Here is a 26,181-nt window from a genome sequence, read left to right on the forward strand (position 1 = left end):
ATATGGTGTAAATACTGCTGAGGCCTAGAGACCCCCTCAAGGACACCGAGGGGAACCCATACCCCACTTTGCTAAAGCTCTGCTTTATACAAAGAATGTTTTTTCTTTTAACTGAGGATACTTTACAGAAAAACTGAACAAAACACACAAATATACCGTCTTTCTTTTTGCTCATGAAGAGGGGACATTTCAGTCACTGACATTTCTGTCAATATTTCAGTTTTTGATCAAAATTTAAAATAAATCATGCCGTCATTTTATTACCAAACCAAACTTTATTTTGCAGGGAAAATTCATGGCAGCATGGACTGTACAAATGCATCTGATTACATGAGTGGTTAAAAGACTTTATTCTCATATCGAACTGAATCTCCACAGTTGCAAGACACCCCATAGACCACACAGTCCCAGACAGGACGTTTACAATAATCGATCGAATTACGCAAAGTGTTTTCATCGTGTTGGACAAAGAGAGAATACCCGTTTGTGTGACATTTTCCTTTATGTTATGGTGACAATGACCACGTCTGTATATAATTTCAACTCTTTTCTTGTAAGCATTAAATGTGAAGCCAAAGACTTTGAGGAAAAACAGTTTTAAAAATGGTTAAAATAATGACAAACCTGTCAATTACGCATGCGTAAAAAATGAATCTAACAGCCTCCCTGCTGCTCTTTGTCAATGCCAAAACAGTACTGCAATAATAAAGAAGACAGAGACCCTAAAAAGAGCAGAACAGTACGCTCCTTCAAAGTAAATCAACATGCAACATGATATTTAAAGACGTTACTCTTTTACGCATCCGTGCGTAAAATACACACATGGTTCTTAACGCATAGCTGTACTTATTTAAACTGCAGGACTTTGTCGGGGTAGGTGAGTGACAGGTAGGAGCAGAAGGGGAATCCCATCTGGTACAGCTGGTGCGGTCTGGCATTGAGGACCACAGAGGAGCTGAGAGCGGGACTTCGGCGCTCTGCGCATGTCTCCGCCGACAAACCGAGAATGCTGCCGCGCGTTTCGTCTTCACTTCTCGATAAGATACTCTCGATGCTAAAACCTTTTGATTTATCCTTGATCGGAACAGTTCCTTTCGGCCTGTCCTGCGCAAGTGCAGTCAAGTTTGTGTTTCCTGCGCAGCTGACGGCGCAGAGTGGACCTCTCTCTCTTTCTCTCCCGCTGAATGCGGACCTCCTCTCCTCCGGCTCCCGGCGGAGGGACGCGCCCGGAAGATGCGCACCGTCCATCCAAACCGAAGCGGGACATGTCTCTGGTGGACGGTTGTCCAGCCTGCTTCCTGTGGACGCAGGGGTGTCTTGGTTGGGGGAAACTTTATGTCTCTGTGTGGAGGGATTCTGAGTCTGCTCCGCGTGGTTACACTCGACAAGAACAGATTTTGTGTCTGCTGGTTTCTCCGCTCTCTCCACATCCTGCATCACTGGCACCTCTACAGGCCCCGAGCCGGTCTGATGTTTCAGACAGCCCTGAGGGTCCCTGGGTGGCCCCGGGCCCTTGTGGCGCTTGTGTCCAGCGGCTCTGGAGTCCAGGGCCTCCTGCTGGCTCTTCGCCTTCCTCTTCCTCCGGCGGTAGTTTCCGTTCTCAAACATGTCCAGGCACTTTGTGTCCAGCGTCCAGTAGCTGCCTTTGCCGGGCCGGCCCTTCTCTCTGGGTACCTTGATGAAGCAGTCATTCAGGGACAGGTTGTGGCGGATGGAGTTCTGCCAGCCCTGCTTGTTGTCGTGATAAAAGGGGAAGCGGTCCATGATGAACTGGTAAATGCCGCTGAGCGTCGCGCGCTGCTCCGTTGCGCTCTTGATGGCCATAGCGATGAGCGCGATGTAGCTGTAGGGAGGCTTCTGCGGAGGCTCCTGGCGGGCCGGCACAAAGCTCAGGCCGGCGGGCACGACCCCTCCGCTGTCCCCTCCGTACAAGTAGATCAGCGGGGGCCTGGTGAGGCTTAGAGCCGGGGTGGGCACTCCGAGTGACGGCAGGCGGCCGTGGTAGAGAGTCATGACGCCGGAGTGTGTCCCGGGGAAAGCTGAGGCTGCTCCCGGAGCTCCTCTCCGCCGCTGACTGACTCCCCGGCCTCATGAGGGCCCCACAAAATGTTAATAATTGTTGTACGTTTGCTGTGTTATGTTGACTTTGCACTGGGAAATAAATTGTCCATCATAAACAGTCGGCGGTGTTCTCAGCCCACCCACATTAATTAAAATTTCATTGCGCTGAAACTCCCTCATGTCCCCCCTCTCTGCCCAGCAGCCAATGAGGCGCAGGGTTATTCCCTCATCTGTTTACAGAATTAGTCGCTTGATAAGTCTGCCCACCCAGGTCGAATCAAGCTGTGTTTATTTGGAAAAATTTCCGGGCACCCAATACATAAACGCACTGATGTGCTGTTTGAAATATCACGTCCACCCCTGACGCGGAGGGTTGCTCACACAGAGAGAACAAGCAAACAGAGCAGAGTCTTTCTGGGAGTTGCTGTGGGTTCGTCTAAATCAAAACAAAGTGTATAAAAGGGAAAATGACTGAAACTGTTTCTTTTAACTCGTCTCAGAGCCTTTTTTCCGCCAGCAGTTCAACCCCGTGGACGAAGAAGGACTTTTTTGTGGAGGAAATTATTCTATAGAACACGTCACTGCACTTTTATTAGAAATATCCAGTGAGTGGCGACTGGCAAGATATTAAAATAATGACAATAATACTGGTACATTTTCTGCGGAGTTCCAGCTTCAGTTAGACTTATTAGTTTGACTTGTTTCATTTCGACTTTCCTCTGAAAATGCATCGAAAATCTTTCTGCATCTTCTTTGTTTTTATTTAATTATTACTATGTTGCACAAACACCTTACCCACCACCTTGTGTGTGATTATTTAAAGCATCCTCCATCTCCTCCTTTATTTGTAATGATATGCTCCTAATTTAACTTTGTATTTACTAAACCGAATGTTATGAACATTGTAGTTATGGAAATCCTGTCAGATAAAAGAAACAAAGTATTATCATTGACAATAAATTAATAAATAGTTACATCTATTAAAAATGCTTAGGCTGAATTGGGTGCTTTTAACTGGTGATTTAAAAAAAACAAAACATTAAAACATAAACAGAAAATAATTACAGGATGTCATAGAAACAAGTAGATTAAAAAAATTCAAATGGTAAGATACATATTATATATATATATACATATATATATATATTCTTGTCTTTTAAGGTTTTTTTTTAACCAAGACTTTCCAAGCCACAGGTCTTCCACCACAGATGTAGAGAATTAGAAGTAGTCTATTTTTAATTATCTTAAATTGCCAGCAGGGGGCGACTCCACTAGTTTTAAAAAGTAGAAGTCAATTAGATAATGACTCTTCTTATCAGTTGGTATGTCACCTCATCAAACATTTTCAAACAAAATAGACGAGAAATCAAAGCATGTGCTACATGTCATGACAAGTAGCAGTACTTATCCAAACACTCATCCAAATATGGTCTCTTCTGGCCGCCAAAAAAACAAGATGGCAGCAGCACAAAATGCCAAACTGGAGCCTTCAAAAAGATACTCCACAAACCTGTCACGTTGGCTTTGTCCACTCCTTGCATACAGTCTGTAGTATCAAGGTAAAGTCAAGGAGTCATGTGATGATTATGAGGAATAGAGTATAGAAACATTTCTACGATACATTATTACAGACAGCTTATCTTATTTATCTTAAATCTTTGCTTTGTCTTGTGAATGACAAAGAAAAAAAAAAACCTTGATTCCTCGATGGATTTTATTAGTTCATTAATAAAAATGCCAGACACTAAATACATCCTGCCCCTCAGCAACTTTTCTATTCATATCGTAATACATCATGGATGGATTAACCTGTTGGTGCATGGATTTATCTCTAGGACCTGGATACTAGGCCTGGAGATTGGTCATATTTAGTCCAGTAAAAACTGCTGCTCTGACACATACGCCCTGAAAGTTTGTGTGAGTGTCTCTCCGACTGATTTTATTAACATAACATGTTCACACTATCTGAGATAAATAATGGGATGATGTAGTCCCCCTCCCTGTCTTCTTACGGAGAGAGACCAATGATCTGGTAACACATGGTCAGCCATCATCCACTCACCAAACTTCTGCAGGTTTCATCCAGTTAACATCATAAAACATTTAGTTTCCACCACTGCTCAGCCGACACAGGCAGAGAGCGGTTTCAATGCTGTATCTGGACTATTAGAGAAAGTGACCGCACTTGTGAGCACCAAGGAACCATCTCCAAATCTCCCTTTACTCAACCTTTGACCTTTATGAAGCTTGTGGTGTTTAGTTTTGGTTGATCATTTTAAATATGAATTTTTAAACAATTCAGTTTAATCAAGGGCTGCGCGGTGGTCCAGTGGTTAGCGCTGTCGCCTCAGGAGGGACCTGGTTTGAATCCTGGTTAGGACGTAGGGGGCCTTTCTGTGTGGAGTTCTCCTCGTGCATGTGTGGGTTCTCTCCGGGTTCTGCAGCTTCCTCCCACAGTCTGTCTGTGAAGGTTCTCAGTCATCTAGGTCATGGTAATCCGAAGCTTAATCCAAAAGGCAACTGTACGTTCACCTCTCTTCCCAAAGCCTTCTTCAGTTGTCCAAAGACATGCTCGTTAGGTTCACTGATGACTCTAAAGCTGTCTGTAGGTGTTTAGGTTGGAAAAAGCGTTACTGGAGAAGTGTGGCTTTTTGGTATGATAGAATTATCATCTGAGAGTCTGCATTAACTCCTATTAACAGGACATTTGTTTTACGTGACCACGCTACTGCTCCCGTAGCGTGTTATGACATCACTGACCACGCCTGTGACTCAGCAAGAGAAGCAGGAAACTGTCACTATCAGTATACTGATATACCCCAACCCTATGTGACACACATAAGAGAAAATTAGAGGACAATGATGCATGTGGCCAATTCTTTTTGTGCATGAATCATCGAATATCAGAGGGAAGTCTGGGCCTGGATGGTCGCCTGAACTGACATGTTAGTATTTGTATTGCAAATAAACTACTGACTCTTCTTGCTCGATTTTAACAAACCACCCTTTGACTCTGACAGAGACGTATCTAACTGATGTTGACTCTGCTCATTGGATGTATATTGTGTCGGTTTGTATCAAATCCACACAAAGTAATACGTGCTCTTGGAATGGTCCTGTGAGAAGCTGCAGCAGACGCTCACGACTGTATTGCCTTACAAGGTCAACATGGAGAGTGTATTATTTGTAGATGTGAGCATGATGCTTTATATTCTGTATTTTCCTGTTTATAGGTCAAAGCAGGATTATAACAACTTTACAAGTGCGCACAGCTGGCGGCTGATTACATTAGAGGTTTGGAGCTCTCAGTGGATAAACTCAGAAGTTGGTCTTTTCTCTGTTTCTCTCTCGGCAGACGGTGATTCATTAGCAAATAAAACTAAACTCACATGCAAGTGTCAGGCGTGTTCAGACCACAGCAAGCAACTTTAAGGTTCTTTTCATCCATACTGTAGAAGACACAATTTAGAACTTCATATGACATCGTATTTGATGACACGATACTTATGAAAACTTGTCTTGCACACATCTTTTTCATCAAAAGGAGGTGTAAAAGACCAATTTCTTACAACTACGAGGTGGATTCACCAAACAGATCACACCAAGAAATCTTTAGCAAAATACAAATGAAAGTTTTGTTCGACTTTTCCCAGCCCATTAATGCTTGAAGAAAAACAGACCTGAGAGTCAGGGTTCTCAATATCTTCTGAACTGAAAGAGAAATGTAAAAACTTTCAAGAGTTTAGATAACAACAGCATTATTATTATTTTCAGGTCTTAAAACACATGTAACAGTTTCGTGAGGATATACTGAAGATCAGACAGTTAAATCTATTAGGGTTCACTTTTCTGAACTTGTAAAACAAACACATAATTAGACCTATTTATTTCTTTACTTTACTTTCTGTGCGTCACTTAAGATAACATGAGATAACTTCTGACAACTAACTTACATTCAGTTTTTTGTAACTTTTATACTGAGTAGATTTTCAACAAATTTCTAATCTCTTAAGCAATGGGAGCAAATGAAACAAATACACACACACATAATGATAAACATAAAGACACATATACGGACACACAGAGACACAAACAGTACATATTGTATACACATGCATACACACAGTCCCATAGAGTGTCTGTATGTTAACAGGAAAGTCAGGATGGGGCTTGTTTTTCAAAATAAAAGCTGAACACCTAGTATGTTGACTGGAAACTCAGGATGAGATGGTTGTTTCAAATTAAAATGAAGTAACTGTATTTAGGGGGCTATTGAGTTATACATTTTATATCATTACAAATAATTGCTCATTTAAGAGTTTTAGGGCTTTTTATTTCTAATTCCAGCATTGCTACGATGTGATTTACCTTTCAGGTGTTTCAGCAACATGCGTCAGCTCTCAGCGTCTTCAGCTGATTCACTTCAGCCGTTTTCAGCTTTGCTTCAGGAGTGTTTTTTTTTTACCCTCCAATGTTTTTCAGCTTTCATCTTTCACAGCAGCTTTGCAGACAGCATTTTCTTGAGTGAATGCAAACAGGTGTCAGTGTTGATCTAGACTGACCTTTTTTTTCTGCTTGTAATGTGAGACAATATTAAATGAAGATAAAAATGTATTCAAAACTACATCTTACAGGCTGACAGAAATATGACAGATTTTTATTGATAATTTATTTGTCTATATCTGTGTTGAATGACGCTGCTTTTATATTGTGTAGACTACTAAGGAGAAGCACCTAATTTACAGCTGTACAATAATATTAAAGACATTCTGATTCTATAAAAGAATAACATGTAAGGTGCTTGACCTCCACGTCCTTAACTTAGCTTAAAGTTCAGAGTTTTATAAGCAAAAAGTGCAGGTCTGATATGATCTAATTACATGAATTCGTCCAAAATGAGTTACATTTCTTTACTTTTCATTCATGACATATTGGCTCTAGGACTTAAATGTTGTTTTTGTTCTTTTGTTGAAAAGGACTATAGCGTCTGTTTATGGTGTGCCTGCTCTACCAACTGAGCTAAACCAGCGCTCCAGGACTTAAACTTTTACAATAAAAATTACTTGCATATTTAGAAATTTGGGAATTTTAAATGAGGGAAAGTTAGATATGATTTACACATCCTTTTTATTGACAAAACATTAAACGGGAGAAACTGAAACAAACCACATTTTTGAGCAGAGCTTTGTATCGAAGCATTCTCTGCTGAATTACACTTGTGAATATCAATTTGTTAAAAATTCTGATTTATTTTACCAGCTTTTTACATTTTGTTCACAATTCTGTTGAAACTTTTTTAAACTGAACTCTGCATTTGACTTCTGACCTTCATCATATCTGTAATGAAGGTTTAAATGTGGACTCTGCTGACATCTCCTGGACAAACAGAAGAATGCTTCACTTACACATGGGTACAGCAGTGTGCTATTACTTTAGGATGCAGTAAGCGATCAAGCAAAGCTCAAACATTTTAGGAATATTTGGTCAATTAAACTTCTTCTTTTATTATTAATTTCATACAATAAGTCTGGAATTTCAAGACAGCCTTAAAATTTTTAGTTTTGAGAGCCATGTCATAACTATCAATGCCAAAATCTTCAGTCCTGCTGAGTGTTCACTGAACTCCTGAGCCTACACTTTTAAGGACTTTTGGTTAGCACGCTTCCCAGCATGCATTTTGTGTGTGTTAAAACCATCTGTCAGGAAAGCCAATTGTTTTCTACCATGAATATTTAAATGATATAAACTTAAAGGTTTATTAGGCTATATTGTGAGTTCAAATACAATGTACACAGTTGTTTCTCCTGATATGATGATGATAAGTGTCCACTTCAGTCCCTCGATGCTGATTTTAGAGGAAAATTCACTGCGAAACAATAAATGTCAGACGATATAGTACCTTTCTTTAATCTGCCTTTCTCAACATACATTGTGCATCAAGATAATCTTGAATATTACCAATAATTAACATCGCAATATACATTGTCAAACCTCTTTTTCAATTACATAACTTTTTGTACCTGTAAGTCATTTAGACCCCAAAATAGCACCCAGGTTTAAAAATACCAAACCTTCCCTTTACTATGACTCAGAATAGATCATGATATCCGACAAGCTGAAAACAAAAGACCAGCTTTGAACATGTTGAGCCTAAAGTAAAGTGACCTCAGTCCTGTCGGATGACGTTTGATTAGAGGCTGCTGACGTGCTGTTTGGATCTTCTGTCTGCTGTGGAGTAACAAGATACTTCACCGCCCAGTTCAGCAACGATTCAGCGACTTTGAATTGACTGAAATCCTGTAGATTCTTTCCAGACACTTGGTAGGAGTAAGAGAACAGCTTGCCATCGCTGTGAACAGTGGAAGTCTTTTTTAAATCTGTCCCCATAGTTTGACCGTGTTGGAGACCACTGCCCTCTTCAGCCCCGGAGCCGCTCTTAGAGTCAAAGAGCCAAGATGGAGGGCTCCCGCTGATCTGAGCTACATCCTCCTCATCCAAGATGGTTTGTGCCTCTGCTTGAGGATCACTTCTCTTTCTCTTTGCCTTCATACATTTTCTCTCAACAGTTTCCTCCACATCCTCAAAAATCTGGCTTTCTTGCTCCAAAGCTAAACGATTCAATTTTGCTACATCAGTGCGTTGCTCCTCTGTGTCAGGTGACAGGCTTGCTGGCCGGGTGAACCGTTCTGGTGGACTCACAGAAGTTGGAGCCAAAGTGCTGACAGTGATGGGGAGGCTAGCTGAGTTTGGAGGGTTCTGGTACGGCAGGAGGTCGCTGTGCTCTCCCTTGCTGTTCTGATCTGACGTCTGCTGGGTTTCCTTCGAGCTGTGGACAGGAAGTTGCGTGCTAGTAAAGATAGCAACATGTGGGTGGGTTTGTGTTGCTTCTGGGGATTCATCAGTGGATGAGGAGATGACACCTGGTGGAGAAAAAATGTCCCAAGGGTTGGACAAAGGTCTGATTTCACTTTCATTCAACCTTGTGATCATGTCCTCGTCTAGCACGTCGTCCTCCACATGAGGACGCAAGTTCTCATTTACGTCACAGTCTAACATTACAAGTGCTGAGGTCTCCGTTTGCCACTCTACATCATCATCAGAAGACTGTGCTGTCTCTGACAGTTTGCAGACCTGTGGCAAATCTCTTGTATTGTCTGCTAAGTCAGCAGAGAGCCCACTTGGTGTCTTGCTTTCAACATTGAGAGGTGTTTGCAGCTGCTGAGCATCTCCCTCTGGAATGAGAAGAGAATTTATGGGAACAGTGAAACATGTCTCCCTCTTGTATGTGACCCTGTCAACATCCCAGCTTGTGGCAGTGGATGTATCTTGGTGAGGCAGGGATGAGGTGTAAGTTGATGTGGAAGGTTGCGGGTTCACAGGATGGCTGCTGCCTGTCAGCCTCTCCCTAACGTCCTCTAGCACAGCCTGCAGACAGTCGTGCTCCCATTCCCCCAGCAGCTCAGTCAGATCAAACCCACACTGGCTCTGAGAGCCCTGCCCCTCCTGACCCAGCAAGGCCCTCCATGTCTTACAGATCTTCTGCCGGACAGAGGGAAGTGTCGTGCAGCAAGGAGTGTTGTCTTTAACTGGACCGGCTGAAGTTGCAGCCAGCTCTCCAACTGATAAAAAGAATCTGCATTTAGTCTGCTCAGGGGTCATTTGAAACTGCAGTTGGTAGTCCTGAATGCACACTGTTGTGTTGAGCAGGCTGGTGAAACACTCACGCTCCTCCTTATCCTGAAGATTGTCCCAGGCGGCTGCGGTGAGGATGGCCGGGATTTGGAGCACCCCATCAGACAGGAAGAGCAGCCCGGTGGGGCCATCGGAGCCCTGAGCCTGGGACTGAGACATCTGACCCACACCGATAACATGAGCCTTCAGCTGCATGCTGCCGCCTTCATCCTGACTGCCATAGCTCAGGATCAAACTCTCTATCCATGGAGAAAGTTTATTCCGGGCAGCTCGCGACATGTTTGTATTTTCAAACAGTGCGTCTCCAGTTGTCTTCCGTTAGGCAAACATTTACGGTGATAAGTGGTTCCTCCATCACATCACCACCGGAGCTATAAACGAAACATATAAGTTATCACATAAGAGCTATTAGAAGTACTGTTTGTTGGTTTAACATGACACATTGCGGTTAAACTTTGAGAGGATGTTATCATTTGGTCAGTAAAGCACGAAAAACTTAAGAACAACAGAGACATAACTGACTACGGACAATTTTACAGCAATGTTTATAGAGTCCCTCCAAATCTAGTACAACATAATGATAGCCTAGCTTTCTCCAGTAGCTAACATAATTACCTTGTAGCCTAATCCCGCGCAAAGCAGAGTAATATCTACGTTTGTATTTAAGTTATGGCGGCGACAGTTTCAAGTTACCGAGAAGTAACAGTGAACAGGAAGTAAAAGCGCAACTGTTAGCCTATGTACTCTTGAATACAAAAGTATGACCGCGAATAAAATCTAGAGGATGTAAACAATATTCAATAATCAATTTAATAATATAAAAATTGAAATCATACCAAAAATATACTCGGTGGTCAGGAGGTTTAACTCACACCGGAAATACTCCCTGGTGATATTCTCGAATACTTTATGCTAGCAGCTGACCCCGTTCCGTTTCGTTTTGATTCTCCCTTCGTTTCAACTTTTCGATATCCTGACAATGAATACGTAAAAAATTTAATTGGTCTCGCTCTAAAAGTCCGGCGACAAAAAGATGTACATATAACTAAGGTGATTCCTTTTGTACAAGTAATTTATCCAAAATTCGGTTGGTTCATAAGTTCCTCCTAAACTATTGGAACACTATTTATATGCACACTTTCCGCCTAGCTGGTGAGGCGTTCATGTCCCATATGAATTCTGTAAACAAAACGACTTTGATAATAAACGCATGTTTTTAACTAGCTTGTTAAGCTTTTCAAACTCTTGGCTATTATGAAAATATGGATAATAATATGCTTTTTTGCACGAATAAATGTTTTTATCGTTATCTTTAGTTGATAGTTGCCCCTTTAATTATATATTAAAACGGAAATAGGTATTTACCATATTTTCGTGAACCCTGAATGCGCGCCTTCGCGTCCACTTATAACATTCTCTCATGGAGTGATTCATGTCGCCCTAAATGCAGACAGGTACAGCCCGTGCCAAAAAGACCAGAAAAGCGAATTTGATTCTATTAAGGTAAGACACTTAAAAGGATACGCTTGAATTGCTGAATGAAAAAGCATGACGTAACAAGTAATAACCATTGTAAACAAACATTGCAGAGCTGAAGCCTACGTTGGTGTGTTTGTAGATTTACCCACTTGCCAGTAATTTGACGAACCAAACTAGAGCGACATGGGTTAATTAACTTCTCCCACTGCAGTTTTATAAATAACTTTGCCTGCGACATTTTGTCATCTTTGTGAAAGGTACTGTCGTTTATGTAAGGTTGAGTTGCTAACAGCCTTTAGGCTTTAGCCTTACCCTTTTCAGTATGAGCTCCTCCAAACTTCATGTAGAAACTTGTCAGTTTAGGATTTGTGAAGTCAAATCGTTCACTTCCCCCCCTCAATATTCACAAGACAGGTGACTTAGTTAGCAGGGTTTCATTGACATTTTAACATTTACATTTTGTAAACACAGGTCGCTACTGCTCTCTGTGCCATGTTTTTGTAAATAAATGAGTATTCGTTAAAGGTTTTTTTTTTTTAAACAAACGTGCAAAACACGTTTTTTTGGTTTGACTTCATTTACAAGCTGACTTGAAGAATGTCCTCTACATTTGTCTGAAATCAATCTTAGACATGCCCCTCTCTGGATCAAGTGAACCCGGTTCCAGGGTTTCAGACCCACAACATTCCCAGAAACTCCTCAGGGTTCTTCGCGTCTTCTGGCAAGAGCAAAGTTTCCACGATGCGGTGCTGGTGGTGGATGGAGAGGAGCTTCCTGTCCAGAAAAACATCCTGGCTGCTGCCAGCCCTTATATCAGGTCAGAAAGTCTGGCACGGACCATTTCCCCTGATGCTTCAGTACACAGTCTGGCACACCGGCCCTGATATGATCATGCATTTGTCATCTCTGGTTGGACTTTAAAATGTTAAAGCAACACGGGTGTGTCCTTTTTCACAATGTTAAAAATACTTTCTTTTATTTTTATGCTATTTATATTCAGTTGTTTGAATGTTTTTTATCTAAGGACCAAGCTGAACTACAATCCTCCAAAGGAAGATGGATCTACATACAGAATTGAGCTGCAGGGGGTCTCCATGCCCATTATGAAACAGATCTTGGACTACATCTTCAGTGGCGAAGTGAGTGTGGAGACTATTACAGTGATTTCCTGTGTTTTTAAACCTGGGCCCTTTTTTGACACGTTCTGTCCAAATGACTAATAGGTTCAAATCATTTTGGAATTACCCAAGTATTTACACCTTCTCTCTCAGGGCAAAAAGTCAAGTCATTTATTTATAGAGGGGCACATCTGATTGGGGAGAGAAGGCTTTTCATCACTCAAGTGGCCTTGACTGCAAAAGCTTGGTCACCATTAAGTTTAAGGCTTGAGTGAGGGACACTTAGAATAACGATCTGGGTCTGTCTTTGCCAAAAACAAGGACTTTAGCGGCCTCATTTCGATCAACACATTTGCCCTGAAGGATTAATTGCATTACTGCCTGTCTTGCAGCTGCTGTCAGGAGCAATATACTGAAACAATTCCAATAATCTTGTACCTGTTTGACTTGAAGATCCCATTATATATAAACTAAGGGTTCTGGTTTCAAAATACTTGAATTGCACTTTAAAAAGATCATCAATATCTAGTTGTGGATATCCCTTTGCCATGATTTGCCCCTCGTTCTTCATTGTCTCACTAACCCGTCTGTTTGTCTGTCCTTCACACACAGATCACTCTGAGTGAAGAAACCATCCAGGACATGGTGCAGGCGTCTGACCTGCTGCTCATGACAGACCTCAAGCTCCTGTGCTGCCAGTTCTTAGAGAGCTGCATCACCGCAGAGAACTGCATCGGCATCCGGCTCTTCTCTCTGCACTACTGCCTCAACCACGTCCACTACGTCGCCACCGAGTTCCTGCAGACGCATTTTGGTGACGTGGCGCTCACCGAGGAGTTCAGGGAGCTGCCCCCGAACCGGCTCTGCGAGCTGCTGGCCATGGAGAAGCTGAACGTGGGCAACGAAAGGCACGTGCTGGAGGCTGTGGTGCGATGGTTGGGTCATGACCCCGAGGATCGCAGGGTGGGTGACGCTCATTAGATAAAAGAAGTTAAGACACGTGTAGACGAGCAACTATTTTGCTCAACTTACCAACTGATTTCATGAATTCTTCTGACTCTCTTTATGGGATGATCCTTGTGTTGTTTCCATAAAAAACACAAAATGAGTTGCATGTCATCATGTATATTTGCAGGTACACATGAAGGAAGTGATGTCGGCAGTGTGGCTGCAAGGCCTCGACCTGAGCTACCTGAGAGAACAGGTAGGGAAATTGTTAAATGCTCTACACATTTAAGTGTGTGCTTTATAGTAATAGAATGTCCAGTCGGACAAAGTTCAATGCTGTATTCAAGCAAAAACAAACCTAGCCAGCTAACCTTGTTGATGTGCTGCGTTGTGTCCCACCAGACCATGGGGGAGCCCCTGATGAGGGAGGTGATCAGAGATTACTGTCAGTCTGTGCTGAGCGCCGGTCCGCTGCAGGGGGAGGCTCTGCTCGATGCTTTCAAACCCCGAGGGTACTCGGAGTGTATCGTGATCGCGGGAGGAGAGGATCGCAGGTGAGTCATCGTCTTTAACTCGATCATTTATATTCCATTTGGACTTTTTGTTTATCAGTAGCATCTCTATTGTGTGTACAGCTTCATGTCTAACCATGATCTACACTCCACTGAAGTTTTGGGGGAAACCATAAGTAATTTTAATTTATAGAATTTCTTTGGTATGAAATAGATAGAATAGAAAATATGTCTAATTTTGTAGACATCGAGTATCAGCAGTGTGTAAAGGTCAGTTTGGCTCTCAGTGACAGAGAAAATAATGAAAGACGAGTGAAATGTGTTCACAATCAGAGGAAGAAGCTGAGCTTACCCAGATGACACACTTGGCTCACATCCTGCCTTGTCTGACATTTCTTTTCCTGAACAGAACGAGGAAGCCGACTGCTGTGACACGCTGCATGTGTCCGCTCTACGACACCAACAGGCAGGCCTGGATCGAGCTGCAGCCGATGAGCGTCGCACGCCTCAACCACGGGTTGGTCGCTGCGGGTCAGTGCTTGGCTCAGGCCAGGAAAATACATCCACTACACCTGAAATGATGCACGTCTTTAACTGAAGTCATGAATTACTTAAAAATAATTATTGTTTCATCGGGACTTGAAGGAAAACATTTTTAACTTGAGCCCTATTTTTATATTTTTGATGACAAAACTTATTGGAATTGCTCCAGCAGATTTCTTCAGCAGGCGAAACTGGCTGTTTGTCATTAAGACCCCAAAATATGTAAGAATACTGCCCAGGTTAAAAAATACCATAATTTCCCTATAAGACTATTCCTGTGTACTGTGTGGTAGTACAATGCACACAGCTTGTTCAGCACACGTTTAAGTGATTAACAGGGGTTTTCACTTTAGTCCTTTGGATACTAACATTTGTTTTCTTTCTGTTAGAGGGTTTCCTGTTTGTGTTGGGCGGCACAGATGAAAACAACACGGTCCTGATCAGTGGAGAGAAATATGACCCTGACTCCAACGCCTGGAGCCCCATACCCCCGATGCTACAGGTATACTCCCCCCTCTGAAACCACACAGTCCGTTTTAACTATACAAAATAGATAAAGGGGATCTTTGCATAAGAATGTATTTTACAGTGCACATCATATGCACGTTTCTGCAGCCATGTTGAAAAATATACTCTGCCTTTTTTATAAATTTACTTTATGACCACTAGGTGTCAGCAGTTCTCTCAAACAGGGTCAACCCTTGATAGCAGCTCAGACAGATGTGACACAGCCAACATAAAACCAGCTTCCTGCTTACATTTTACAGAGAAAAGTTGTGTCTTTCACATTATATGTTGACTTAACCTGTGGAATTCATCTGTTAAAGAATAAGAAGCGAAAAATTCTGTGAATTAATATTTTTTAATTTCACTCAACTAAAACCAATTGACTGACAAGACTGAGAAAGCGAAAAGGGAAAAAAAAAATGAGGGGAGAAAAACTAAAATAAATGACAATTTTAAACAATTATTAATTAATAAAATTAAGACTATACAGAAAAAAGGGTAAGGGAAAATTAGGAGAAAAATACCAGTTTAAACTACTTTCTATGCATCATTCTATGCATATTTTTTGAAAATATATAAATAAATATAGACAGATATCAATGAACAATTAAAAGTGATGATACATAAAAATGCTTTTATTCATTTATTTGTTGTTGTTTGATTTTATAGTCCACACTTAATTTATTTTTTAATTTCACCTTTTACTTTGCCATTTTTTAAATGTTCTTATGTTTCTACATTTTTAATTGCTATGAGTATAGATAAGATAAGATAAACCTTTATTGATCCTACTGTGGGGAAATTTTCAGTGTTAACAGCAGCACAGGACTGACAGAATGCACACAGTGCACAATATAATATATCATATTAGTGCCTTTTAAAAAAATTTGATATCAACTGTGGCTCAGTGGTAGAGTCGTTTGTCTTTCAAGCGGAAGGTTGGTGGTTTTATCCCCAGCTCCCTCAGTCTACATGTTGAAGTGTCCTTGGGCAAGACACTGAACCCCAAATTGCTCCCAGTGGCAAAACCAACAGGTAGAATGTGAAGACTGATTGACAGCTGGGCACTTTAGGTAGCCGCCTCTGCCATCAGTGTGTGAATGTGAGTGTTACAGGTTGAATGTGACGAATAGTGTAAAAGCGCTTTGAGTTGTCTGTAAATACAGTCCATTTACCATTTTACATATAACTCATAATGCGAATATTCTTGTAGAGAAGAATACCAGATGTACGTCTAAATATGAAACAACTATCTTCAATACAAGATGGTACAAGGGGAAGTAAGAAAACTCTGATTAAATATTTTTAAATTTAAAAAAGGGAAAATTGAGAGTTTAAGGTGTTCTGTGTTTTGATTCAGGACTGACAGGTTCTCCTGTGAGTCAGATGTTTGTACTCTACATTTAAACAGTTCTGTCCTATAACCCCAGGCTGCTGTGTGGTCAGCAGTGGAGCTTGGTGCTATACCTGATTTTTCATACCTGTGTGATTTTAAAATTTAAAAAACACATGAAAGGAGCACTTTATCACAAAGTGCTTGTTTCCTGTGGGTTGATCATCATTTTACTGATGTTTGCAGGTTCGTCAGAACTTTGGCGTGGTGGAGCTCGACGGTCTGATCTACGTTCTGGGAGGAGAGAACGAAGAAACAGAGCTGATCACTGTGGAAGTGTTTGACCTTCACTGCAACTCCTGGAAAATGACCACAAGTATGACCATGATCCGCAAGGTAACAGCACGCATACAAATATCACATCCACAAATGAGTACAATGCATACTGTATAATGCAGTTAATATCTGAGGCATAATATTTAACACAATACTAAACTTTATCTTTACTTCATTATTAACTGTTGTTAATTAAATTCTATTAATAATTAGGCTATGCAGGGATCAAACCCTTTCCTTTTTGCTGTATATTATGGTCTAGCACCGTGAGTATTACAAACTTTGCTTGATTTAGATTTCATAATGTTTTTGGTAGATTGACAAGAAATTTGAGGAGCTGCATATTTTCATAAGACCCTTTAAGTTTACAGAAATGTAAAATCAAATTGCAGCTTCAGAAGCCACAGGCAGATGTTTTAAGTTTTAGCCTTGCAAGTATTATTAAAGTTAAGTAACATAAACGTCTTTAACAAAATGGTGATTGAGCCTCTGGCCCACTTATGAAAGCCTGCAGTATTTGCAGTATTCTTTGGTTTTATGAACTCGCTGATGGGTCAATATTCCTGGAAAAATCCCCCAGCAGTGGTTAGCCAAGCGAGAGTCAGCAGAGGTGATGGACATTTATTTGTTGAGCCACAGACAATTCATCTTCAAATATTTTTATTACCAATGAATCGTTGGCAAATGTTTTTTGTTTTTTTTTAAAAACTGGCAGACCTGAAACAGTCAAGTAAAAAGGTCCAAAAATGTTTTAGATCACAAACATAAAAATGAACCTTTCCTGCGTTCTTATTTAGCAATTGTCAGACAATTATCAAATACACATACACAACATGCAGGGAGTGGAGCCATATCACCTCCATCCAGACTGACCAGTAATCAGACTAAACTTTGACCTGGTGATTAATGTTCCACAGTGAACTTCTCCCCACACGCTGTGACTTGTACAGTTGTGTCTCTCTTCTGTTTCAGGTCGGCTGCTACGCCACCATGAATAAAAAGATCTATGCCATGGGCGGGGGCTCCTATGGGAAGCTGTTTGACTCTGTCGAATGCTACGATCCCAAAACGCAGCACTGGACCGGCCTCTGTCCTCTGAAAGAGAGGAGGTAAACACAACAAAGGACTGTGCTGTCGCTGTCCGAGCAGGACAGAAGAAAGAGGATCTGTGATGTTCATGATCTCATTTTATTGTCTTTTCTTCTCTTTTCTCTCCAATAATAATAATTTACTCCCATGTTAAACCCACTTTTTATATTATACAAACATTTAACTTTAGCACTTAACTCTGCTCTTGTTTGCATTGCGACACAGGAAGTGAGACATGGCTCCATGGTCTGTGACACTCTCAGAAGTGTCAGTTTAGTTTCATTTTGACCTCCCTGACATGTCCCAACAGTCATACTTGACACCAAGCTGTTGCTTAAGCGGTTTTAACTTTGCTTCAGCTATGACTAACAAATGTACATGATATGACTCAACAACCAGTGAACCTCACAAGTGAAGAGACATTCAACATTCAGTCTTTCGGTTTGATTTATGTCTCAGAGACACCATTTCAATTTGGTTTAAATGGCCACTCAAGGTGCTTTAAACTACAAGCCATTCGCCTCATTATACACACATTTATGCACTTATTCACACACACACACTGACTCACAAATCAATAACTTAGTATTCAGTATTTTGCCCAAGGACACCTCAAAATGTGACTGGAAGAGCCAGAATACGGCAGCAAACATCTATTTGCCATATAAAATTGAAATGGAGTAATGGCATCCTTAGCAGAGATCATAGACTGTATGTGGATGTAGCCACCACCAAGCTTCTATCCTGGCTGACAGGTTGGCGTTTGCCATGGTTGCAACGTGTCAATCACAGGCAGCCCTGCCTTAAAGCATTAAAGTTATTTTACTCTTACTGCGAGCATTGGTGCATTGGCGAAGACTCGTTGTGATTGACACTATAAACTCATTAGGGACATGTTCTCATTGACTTTTTATACAATCAGACTTTGCATCCATTAAAATCAACTTATGGCAATTAAAAAGAATGCAGGTTAAACTCTTGGTTATTTTCCCGGTCAGGTTTGGTTCGGTGGCGTGCGGCGTCGGTCAGGAGCTCTACGTGTTCGGTGGAGTCAGAAGCCAGGAGAACGAGAACGCCGAGCAGAGACAGATGATGACCTGCAAGTCTGAGTTCTACCACGACGAGATGAGGAGGTCAGTGTGGAGATGCTGCTTCTGAAGGGTTTTATTGTATTCTGTGAATATTTTATCATTACTTCTATTTTCTGTGTTTTAGTGTCCCAGTTTTTTTAGGTAGATATTGACTTTTAAAGATCAGTTAAGATCTCACCAAAAGAATCCTTAAAAAGCTTTTCAGGAGCTTTCAGTCATATGATCTTTATTAGCAGACAGCGTTCTTAAAAGTTGTCTTTTTTCCTTATTGGCGTCCCATCAGGTCCCGCAGAGCGCCTGCAGGTTTTCTGGCTGTTTATCTGTATACAAACAGAGTTTTTCGGAGAAAGCTGAATTCTGTAACAATCTGGAATCTCTATCAACACAAAACTGTCTGATTTTGCTATTTATCGGCTCTTTTTTGTTTTTTAAAGCAACCATATTTTATGGTCAGTTTCAATTGGTGGGGACCAAAGGACATCAACCAAAATTCTTTGATGTTTCCACACAGAAAATGAATATGAAATCATAAACTTAGATAAGTTGTTGTCTAACTGGAAACTTTATTGACAGCCCCTATTTTTTGAGTTGTTTGTCTGTGTGTAACGTAACATGAACAAATCTTCAGATTTGTCAATAACGTCCACCTGAACTCAAGAGCAAGCTGATTCAAATGTTTTGATCTAAGGGTGAGGTCTCTGCGTCCACTGTCCTGTGAACATGAAAAGATCACCTACTATTTTGAGTATACTTGTCATAGTTTTGAATAACTTTTTATGCCCCCTCGCAGGAGACATTTCTGAGTTGTTAATAATTCATCTGGTAGTTATGACATGATTTCACTCGTCTATATATAGGATAGGATCAAATGATCATGATCAAATTTTTAGCCAAAAGGCCGACTTCTCTGTGACAATAAAATCTCCATGAAAGATATTTTTCTGGCCATTATTCCCATCACAGTCCTGAAAACACCTGGAGGGGATATCTTCAGATTGTTTATGACGGTCCGCTTGGACTCAATGATGAACACATTTTGGTGATGAAAGGTGAAGGCCAGTGTGACCTTTTGTATGTCCTCTTTGTGGCCACAGCTTCCTAACCAAGATAGTAATTTTAGTTTAAAATGTAAAAAATCAAGAAAAATTGTCCATAGTTTTTGTTTGTTTGTTTGTTTGTTTATTTTTTATTTTTTTTAAAGATTATGTTTTTGGCCTTTGCCTTTATCAGATAGGACAGTGGTTATAGTGGAAAAAATGGGAGGAGGGAGTAGGGATGGCAGTAAGCAAGGGAAAAAGTGAGTCAAATCTCTTGCTGCTGCAGGCCTGAGCCTCTGCACATGGGGCGCTCGCCGTAACCACTGAGCCTAAACCTGCGGCCCTTTCTTTGTTTCGTTTTTGTTTTTGATATCCTTTTCTGTTGTGGTATGACGTGCGCAGGTGGATGTTCCTGGACGACCAGAACCTGTGTGTCCAGACCAGCTCATCCTTCGTTTACGGTGCTGTGCCCATCGGAGCCAGCATCTATGTGGTGGGAGACCTGGACACGGGTAAGGAAAAGAAAACTTTGCAGAAATAATCCAACAGAGTTGTGTTGGTTAGAGAACCATCAAAGCTTCAGAGCTTAGGGTCGGTGTTTCCTTTGTGCACAGGAACAAGCTTTGACTACATCCGGGAGTTTCGCCGCAGCACCGGGACGTGGCATCGCACGAAGCATATGCTATCCTCGGACATCTCCAAGACATCCTGCGCCGCCCTGCGCCTTGCCAACTGTCGCCTGTTCCGCCTTCAACTGAGCCAGGGCATGTTCAGGATCAGAGTATGAGTTACACACCAGCCAGTGACGGGGTATTGGCTCCATACTCACTTTGCACACTGGTTCTTCTCCGCCAGCTGCAGGTCTGCGTTATGAGTTTTAAGAACACTAAAGTATTTGTGTTGATGTTGAGGATCGTGTCCGTTCAGGGTTCAGACTTGAAACTGGACAAAAGGTCATGTTAACTTGTTTTAAACATTATTGGTTTTATGGGATTTTTTAAAAACATTATTTTTTATGATTTTGAAAAGACAGTTTTTTTGCCTTTTATTTGAATGTACATTCCTCATTTTACTGGTTTACTGATAAACTATTGCATCATGAGGGATTAAACATGGTAACTACCACATTATTACATGGGGAACAATGAGAATTGTGTTGATTGGTATATTATTCATCTTTACGGCCAAATATAGGCGACAAGATCACACTTAAGTGGAGGTTAAGGGCAGAACATCTATTGGTAATCTAAGTATTTATTGGGAAGTGATCATTTGGTGTCAGTTTCTGAGAATCAGGCAAGAGGACATTTTGCAGAATTCACATGTGGAGAAATCCTCTGCTGGAGGCCGGTACTTTACCGCCTTTCTCTACTACTACTGTCCTCAGTATGGACTGGAAAATAATGCAACTACAAGATCAGGCAAAAGCCGCTACACACTGCACAGTTACTAAGGTCTTACAGATTAATCGCCTTCCACACTGTGTGAGATAGCTCTGATACAATCTTGGGAACCTGAATCCCTGATAAAACTATATATAAAAATAATATGCAAACTGTAAAATGTTGGCCATCATCGTCCATCTGCAACAAGCTTAGCTGTGGTCAAAGCATGGGTCTTCAGCCACGTCGCCCTGCATCACTTCATGTTGTAGTCTGTGTAATAGGTTTGTAGATGTGGAGTATAGCAGCAGATGTATAGTGTTCTGTGGGAGCAAGAGGGGAATAGGTGTAATGTTTTTATGAAGCCATAACGTGGGCAGAGAGGGGACGAGGGGGGCCTCTGATTTGATAACATCAGCCCCCTATATGTGTTGTTGTGGAGGACGATCATAAACAACATTTATTATTAAACTGGAGAACTTTTTTTCTTTGGTTGCCAAAGCTCTGATTGGGCTGTTTGTAGACGTCTCACTACAGTTGAGAATCACACAATGTGAGAGGACGTTAAAACATGGATTAAAAATCCAGCTATGCAGCAAATGAATCACAGAAAATATAGAAAACAAGTAACAGAAGTAGTAGAATATATTCTACAATAGATACATTAAAGTAAATCACAGACGTTTCCCAGAATGTTTGCACGCACGAGCACTAGCGCTTTACTTCAGGCTGTGTGGGCTCTGCCTGGTCAGAAATAGACGTTTCCGCGAGTGACACTCTTGAGTTGCTGGATGTGTTGCTGCCTCTGTGACCTCTGACCTGGCTTTCCAGTCAGAACAGTTTTGGCATCCCCTGACCCCGTTTGTTCTGTGTGAGTTACAGCTGCTGCTGTCCGTCCTCAGCTCAGAGCAGCGCACACAGAACACACACACACTCAGACTCACTCTCATTATAACAGGAAGGCAAAACATCTCACACACATCAGAGACACAAACAGGGCTGAAACTGATGTTGTGTTTCACCTGCTTAATAACTGTAAGCAAGCGGTTTTTTTGAATGTATTATTAACAAAGGCCTTTATAACTCATAGGCAGCATCCTGTTGTACCAGCTGAAGTGTTAAGTGAACTTATACTGTAACAATGTAAATGCTTAATTTTCCAGGTGCACTGTGTCTACTACGTCTACACCTGCCGTCTAACATCACCTCATCAGTTGTTCAAAGATAATTTATTGACTGTTGCACTTTTACATATGAACTTCACATAAATGGAGGCATAAATAGTAACGCATCAGTGTGCTGGAAAACTTCCATGTTGGTGTAGAGATTTTGCTGAAGTCACCTTCTTCTGCTTTAAGGGGAATTCCAGTATTTTTAATCCTGGGGCTTATTTTACATATTTCCGGGGCCTACTTGACTAATACGTACTAAAGTTTTGAATTGTCCAGCAGATTGCTTCACCCAGCAGCTGTAAAATCAATCAATCAAAATGTATTTGTAGAGCTCCAAATCATAACCAAAGTTATCCCAAGACACTTAACAGAAAGAGCAGGTCGAGACCGTACTCTTTATGTTATTTAGAGAGAGACCCAACATGAATCACCATGAGCGGTACTTAGCAACATTTGGCACAGTGGCAGAAAAACTTCCTTTTAACAGGCAGAAATCTCGAGCAGAACCAGACTCATGTTGAACAGCCGTCTGCCTCGACTGGATGGGCCGAAAAGTGGCATAGAGGGAGATGCAGGATAGAGACAGGCGAAGAGAGCAACAACAACATATGTTCTTGTTACATCAACTTCAACAGACATTACAGACTTAAATGTGTAATATTAGCTGAAATTGGCTGCTGCATATTACTGAAACAGGCTGTAACGGCTGTCACCTAATCTTACACAGAGTTTGAACTTTAGGTTATAAGCAGGATCCTTAAAACCAGAAACAACTGTTGCTTTCTTCAAAGCCACCAGAGTCCATTGAAAAAAACAGTGATTTTACCACGCAAAACACAAGAGTTTCTGGTCTGTTATTAGCTATTTAGACCTTAACGATGTGTAAAGGTAAGACCCAGGTTGGAAAATACAGGAATCCCCTTTGACCTGTAGTAGAGAGGATCAGATTGTTGTTGTGACCTACGTGTAGCAAATTGCCTGTAAAGGTAGACGAGTGAGAGCCACATATACAGTTGTAGTAGTTTGTTACATGAAACCTCCTCCCTGTAAGAAAATGGAAGACAACCCCCCCAACCTCTTTTCGACCTGTTCCTAACGTGGAGATGGAAAATGTTAAGTTCTGTCTTATCTTGATGTTGTAACTGCCAAAACTAAGAACTTAAAGAGGGGGTATTATGCTGTTTAACATTTTAAGACATATATATAATGTTACGATGTTGGATGTTCATACTAACCGTGGGTGAAGTTTCAAATGTGTAGATAAAAGTATGTTGGAGTAATCCCCAGTTTGCAGGCTGCTGTGAACGCCAGCTTTCACAGTTTTTTCTACACGCTGCACTTTGTGACGTCACAAATTGACGGTTTGGTTTGTAGGGGCGGGGTTTCTTAAAGAGACAGAGCTGACTGAGTTGTTTCAGGCAGAGGCTGTATAAGCGCCTGCACAGAGCACCAGTGTGAGAAAAATTAGTTTTTTAACTGTAATTTATGCTAAGCTACTCCTTCAGTGAAATATGAAGTATAATACCCCCTCTTTAAACTCAAGCTGGTACAAGAGGTAAACAGGAACAATCGTCTGTTTTTGGAGATCAGCTGACAACCAAGAGAAGTGATCTTATTTTTATATTGTTTTAAATAAATGGAAAAAAACAGTATTTCCACAGAGTCACACCCCGGTTCAGAGATACATGTCAGAAAAGCAGTAAGTTCAACACTGTTATGACACATAAGCTGAAATAAAGGATTTCCTGGAGCTCCCACAAAGCCGCAGCAGCGATCAGCTGAGGCCAGACTGTGAATAAGTCGCTTCCTTATTTTTGCTCTTAACATTCCATAGTGTCTCATCATTTACAGTAAATACTTAATTAAGTTTCTGGGCTGCTCTGTATCCTAAACAACGCTTGTTCTCACATGTTAACACCTCCTGACTGTCTGTCTTGTGATTCGTGGAATATTAGGAAGTAATAATAAGGGAAAATAAAAGCAGTCTAAACTGAAAATAATCTTTTGGCTTTAACCAAAGTTGTGTTATAAAAAAAAGGGAGTGAAACTACAGTTTCAGTTTGTACTTTTCTTACTGATGCATGAGGAAGTTTTGTAACATGAGTGTCATTAATTTACGTCAAAGGAATTAAAACTCCAAAGTGGTCAACTACTACGTGTCTGATCGCATGTGTTCCTTTTGTGTGTCTGGAGACTTGGCTCAATGACTCAGGCAGGGATTTTGTGTGTTTAAGTCTTACTAACCTCTTCATACTGCATGGTGAACAAAGCTTAGTTAGAGCTGTTGCTTACATTCTATATTAACTACAAATACAAGGATTTCTTTCAGAGAGTTTTTATGCTTTATTTGTGAGCATTGTTAAATAGTCCATCTAAAGCAAGGAGCTAAACTGCTGTACTTTAGGTGTCATTATAGGTCAAACTTTCTGTGGTCGACATCATGACTGAAGACAGGACTTTGTGTCTTTGAGTCTTACCAGTGCTGAGGGTAACAATGCAGGAGGATTGTTATTTAGCTCAGTGGTTCTGAGCCTGAGGGTTCCAAGATCATTTTGGGGAGTCCCCGGATGGTTGTGGAGAAAAAATATATAACACATTAAACGTAACACATTTTAGACTGGGGTATGGATTTTAACATCACCTGTGCCAGTGATACAATTTGCCTTAGAATCGAATAAAATAGAATTTTATTTAGTGTGCTTGTGCTTTGTATCGTGCTTAACCAAGCAGATGTAGCCAGCATTAAAAGAATGAACTGATTGATATTAGGCAACAAGCCTTTCATGGAAGTCTGAGTGAACATACAGAATCTCTATTATGACAGCAACATGAGCAGAACGAACTGATAGAAACAGAACAGGTATAAACACATGAGACTGGAAAAGGTTTAGAACCACTGATTTAGCTCACTTATAATACAAACATAACTGGCAGGTGATCAATAAAATCAAAGAGGTTCCATCTGGGATCATAAATAATTTTTTATGCACTTGATCATCTTGTTGTCATTTTGGAAAAAACTTTTTTTTATGATACATGCAAAAACAGACCAAAACTACAATGAGTAGTAGATGATGATACATCATATAACACAAATGTATTCATACATATATACTCATATTGGCTGTCCAATGTTAATGTATGTATTTTCTTCAAGGTCTTTGAATTTGGCAAAACCAAATATATATATCTTAATATTTTGTCATGAATGATGATACCTATCATGTTGACTCTTTGCGATAAAAGAGTGCATTACACATTTGTATTGCATTGTTTCTTTTTCTGAAAGAGATGGAAACATGGATGGGTGGTTTTACCTCCTTTAGCTCCTAAGTTCAGTTCGGTTGTTCTTACTACCATAAAATATCTGTATTTACATTGATAAGGATTCAAGTACTGCTCCCTCTAAAGCCTGGTTTGTGTGTAAAAATTGTGAACATGGTAATAATGTGTAAAAGTGTAAGCAGTAAACATGGTGTGTCTGTATGATCAATAAAACAGGATTACATAGCATGACCAGGATGGAGGTAACTCAGTTAAGGTGAGACGCTGTCATGGACACAACCAGAATCCAGCTAACCCGGGTCAGTCAATCAATCAGGTTTTATTTGTATAGCACCAAATCATAACCAAAGTTATCTTTACAAAAAGAGAAGGTCTAGACCCAGCATGAATCCAACATAACATCCTTTTAACAGGCAGAAACCTCGAGCAGAACCGTGTTGAACATCATTTATTATGCTTTGAAGTCATTAAAAAGGTTCATCTTCTGGATACCTGAATACTCAAATTTCATTGCATGTTACCATATTTTTTTTAAATTAAGTACAGTGAACATATGTTGCAATATTAGAAGAAAAAAAAATGTGCGTATAAATAAA

General features: G+C 40.8%; 3 protein-coding genes across 3 annotated transcripts; 1 reads left to right on the forward strand and 2 right to left on the reverse strand.

The window, feature by feature from the left end:
• Positions 1-304: 304 nt before the first annotated feature.
• Positions 305-2,081, reverse strand: foxl1 (forkhead box L1). The gene has a single exon (XM_069686993.1). The coding sequence runs from the start codon at positions 2,011-2,013 to the stop codon at positions 847-849; it is 1,167 nt and encodes a 388-aa protein (XP_069543094.1). The 5' UTR covers positions 2,014-2,081; the 3' UTR covers positions 305-846.
• A 5,871-nt stretch (positions 2,082-7,952) lies between these two features.
• Positions 7,953-10,654, reverse strand: acd (ACD shelterin complex subunit and telomerase recruitment factor). The gene is made up of 2 exons (XM_069686848.1): positions 10,590-10,654; positions 7,953-10,124 (listed from the first exon to the last, which is right to left on the reverse strand). Exon 2 carries the CDS (start codon positions 10,030-10,032, stop codon positions 8,212-8,214), a length of 1,821 nt encoding a protein of 606 aa, XP_069542949.1. The 5' UTR covers positions 10,033-10,124; positions 10,590-10,654; the 3' UTR covers positions 7,953-8,211.
• A 518-nt stretch (positions 10,655-11,172) lies between these two features.
• gan (gigaxonin) lies at positions 11,173-24,441 on the forward strand. Its single transcript, XM_069687173.1, has 13 exons — positions 11,173-11,256; positions 11,863-12,049; positions 12,257-12,371; positions 12,963-13,313; positions 13,486-13,554; positions 13,701-13,852; positions 14,220-14,341; positions 14,743-14,855; positions 16,440-16,589; positions 17,502-17,638; positions 18,617-18,751; positions 20,149-20,258; positions 20,361-24,441. Exons 2-13 carry the CDS (start codon positions 11,865-11,867, stop codon positions 20,531-20,533), a joined length of 1,812 nt encoding a protein of 603 aa, XP_069543274.1. The 5' UTR covers positions 11,173-11,256; positions 11,863-11,864; the 3' UTR covers positions 20,534-24,441.
• Positions 24,442-26,181: the final 1,740 nt, after the last annotated feature.

This window comes from Semicossyphus pulcher, unplaced genomic scaffold, assembly GCF_022749685.1.
Source record: "Semicossyphus pulcher isolate SPU_LCO1_2020_fin unplaced genomic scaffold, fSemPul1.0.p SCAF_8, whole genome shotgun sequence".
Lineage (NCBI taxonomy): Eukaryota > Metazoa > Chordata > Actinopteri > Labriformes > Labridae > Semicossyphus > Semicossyphus pulcher.

What these genes read in the sequence shown, in the direction of transcription:
- foxl1 (XM_069686993.1), bottom strand. Translation starts at nt 2,013, where the DNA reads ATGACTCTCTACCACGGCCGCCTGCCGTCACTCGGAGTGCCCACCCCG.
- acd (XM_069686848.1), bottom strand. Translation starts at nt 10,032, where the DNA reads ATGTCGCGAGCTGCCCGGAATAAACTTTCTCCATGGATAGAGAGTTTG.
- gan (XM_069687173.1), top strand. Translation starts at nt 11,865, where the DNA reads ATGCCCCTCTCTGGATCAAGTGAACCCGGTTCCAGGGTTTCAGACCCA. An exon ending in GCTGCCAGCCCTTATATCAG is followed by an intron (nt 12,050 to 12,256) that starts GTCAGAAAGTCT and finishes TTTTTATCTAAG; the next exon opens with GACCAAGCTGAACTACAATC. An exon ending in GGTGGGAGACCTGGACACGG is followed by an intron (nt 20,259 to 20,360) that starts GTAAGGAAAAGA and finishes CTTTGTGCACAG; the next exon opens with GAACAAGCTTTGACTACATC.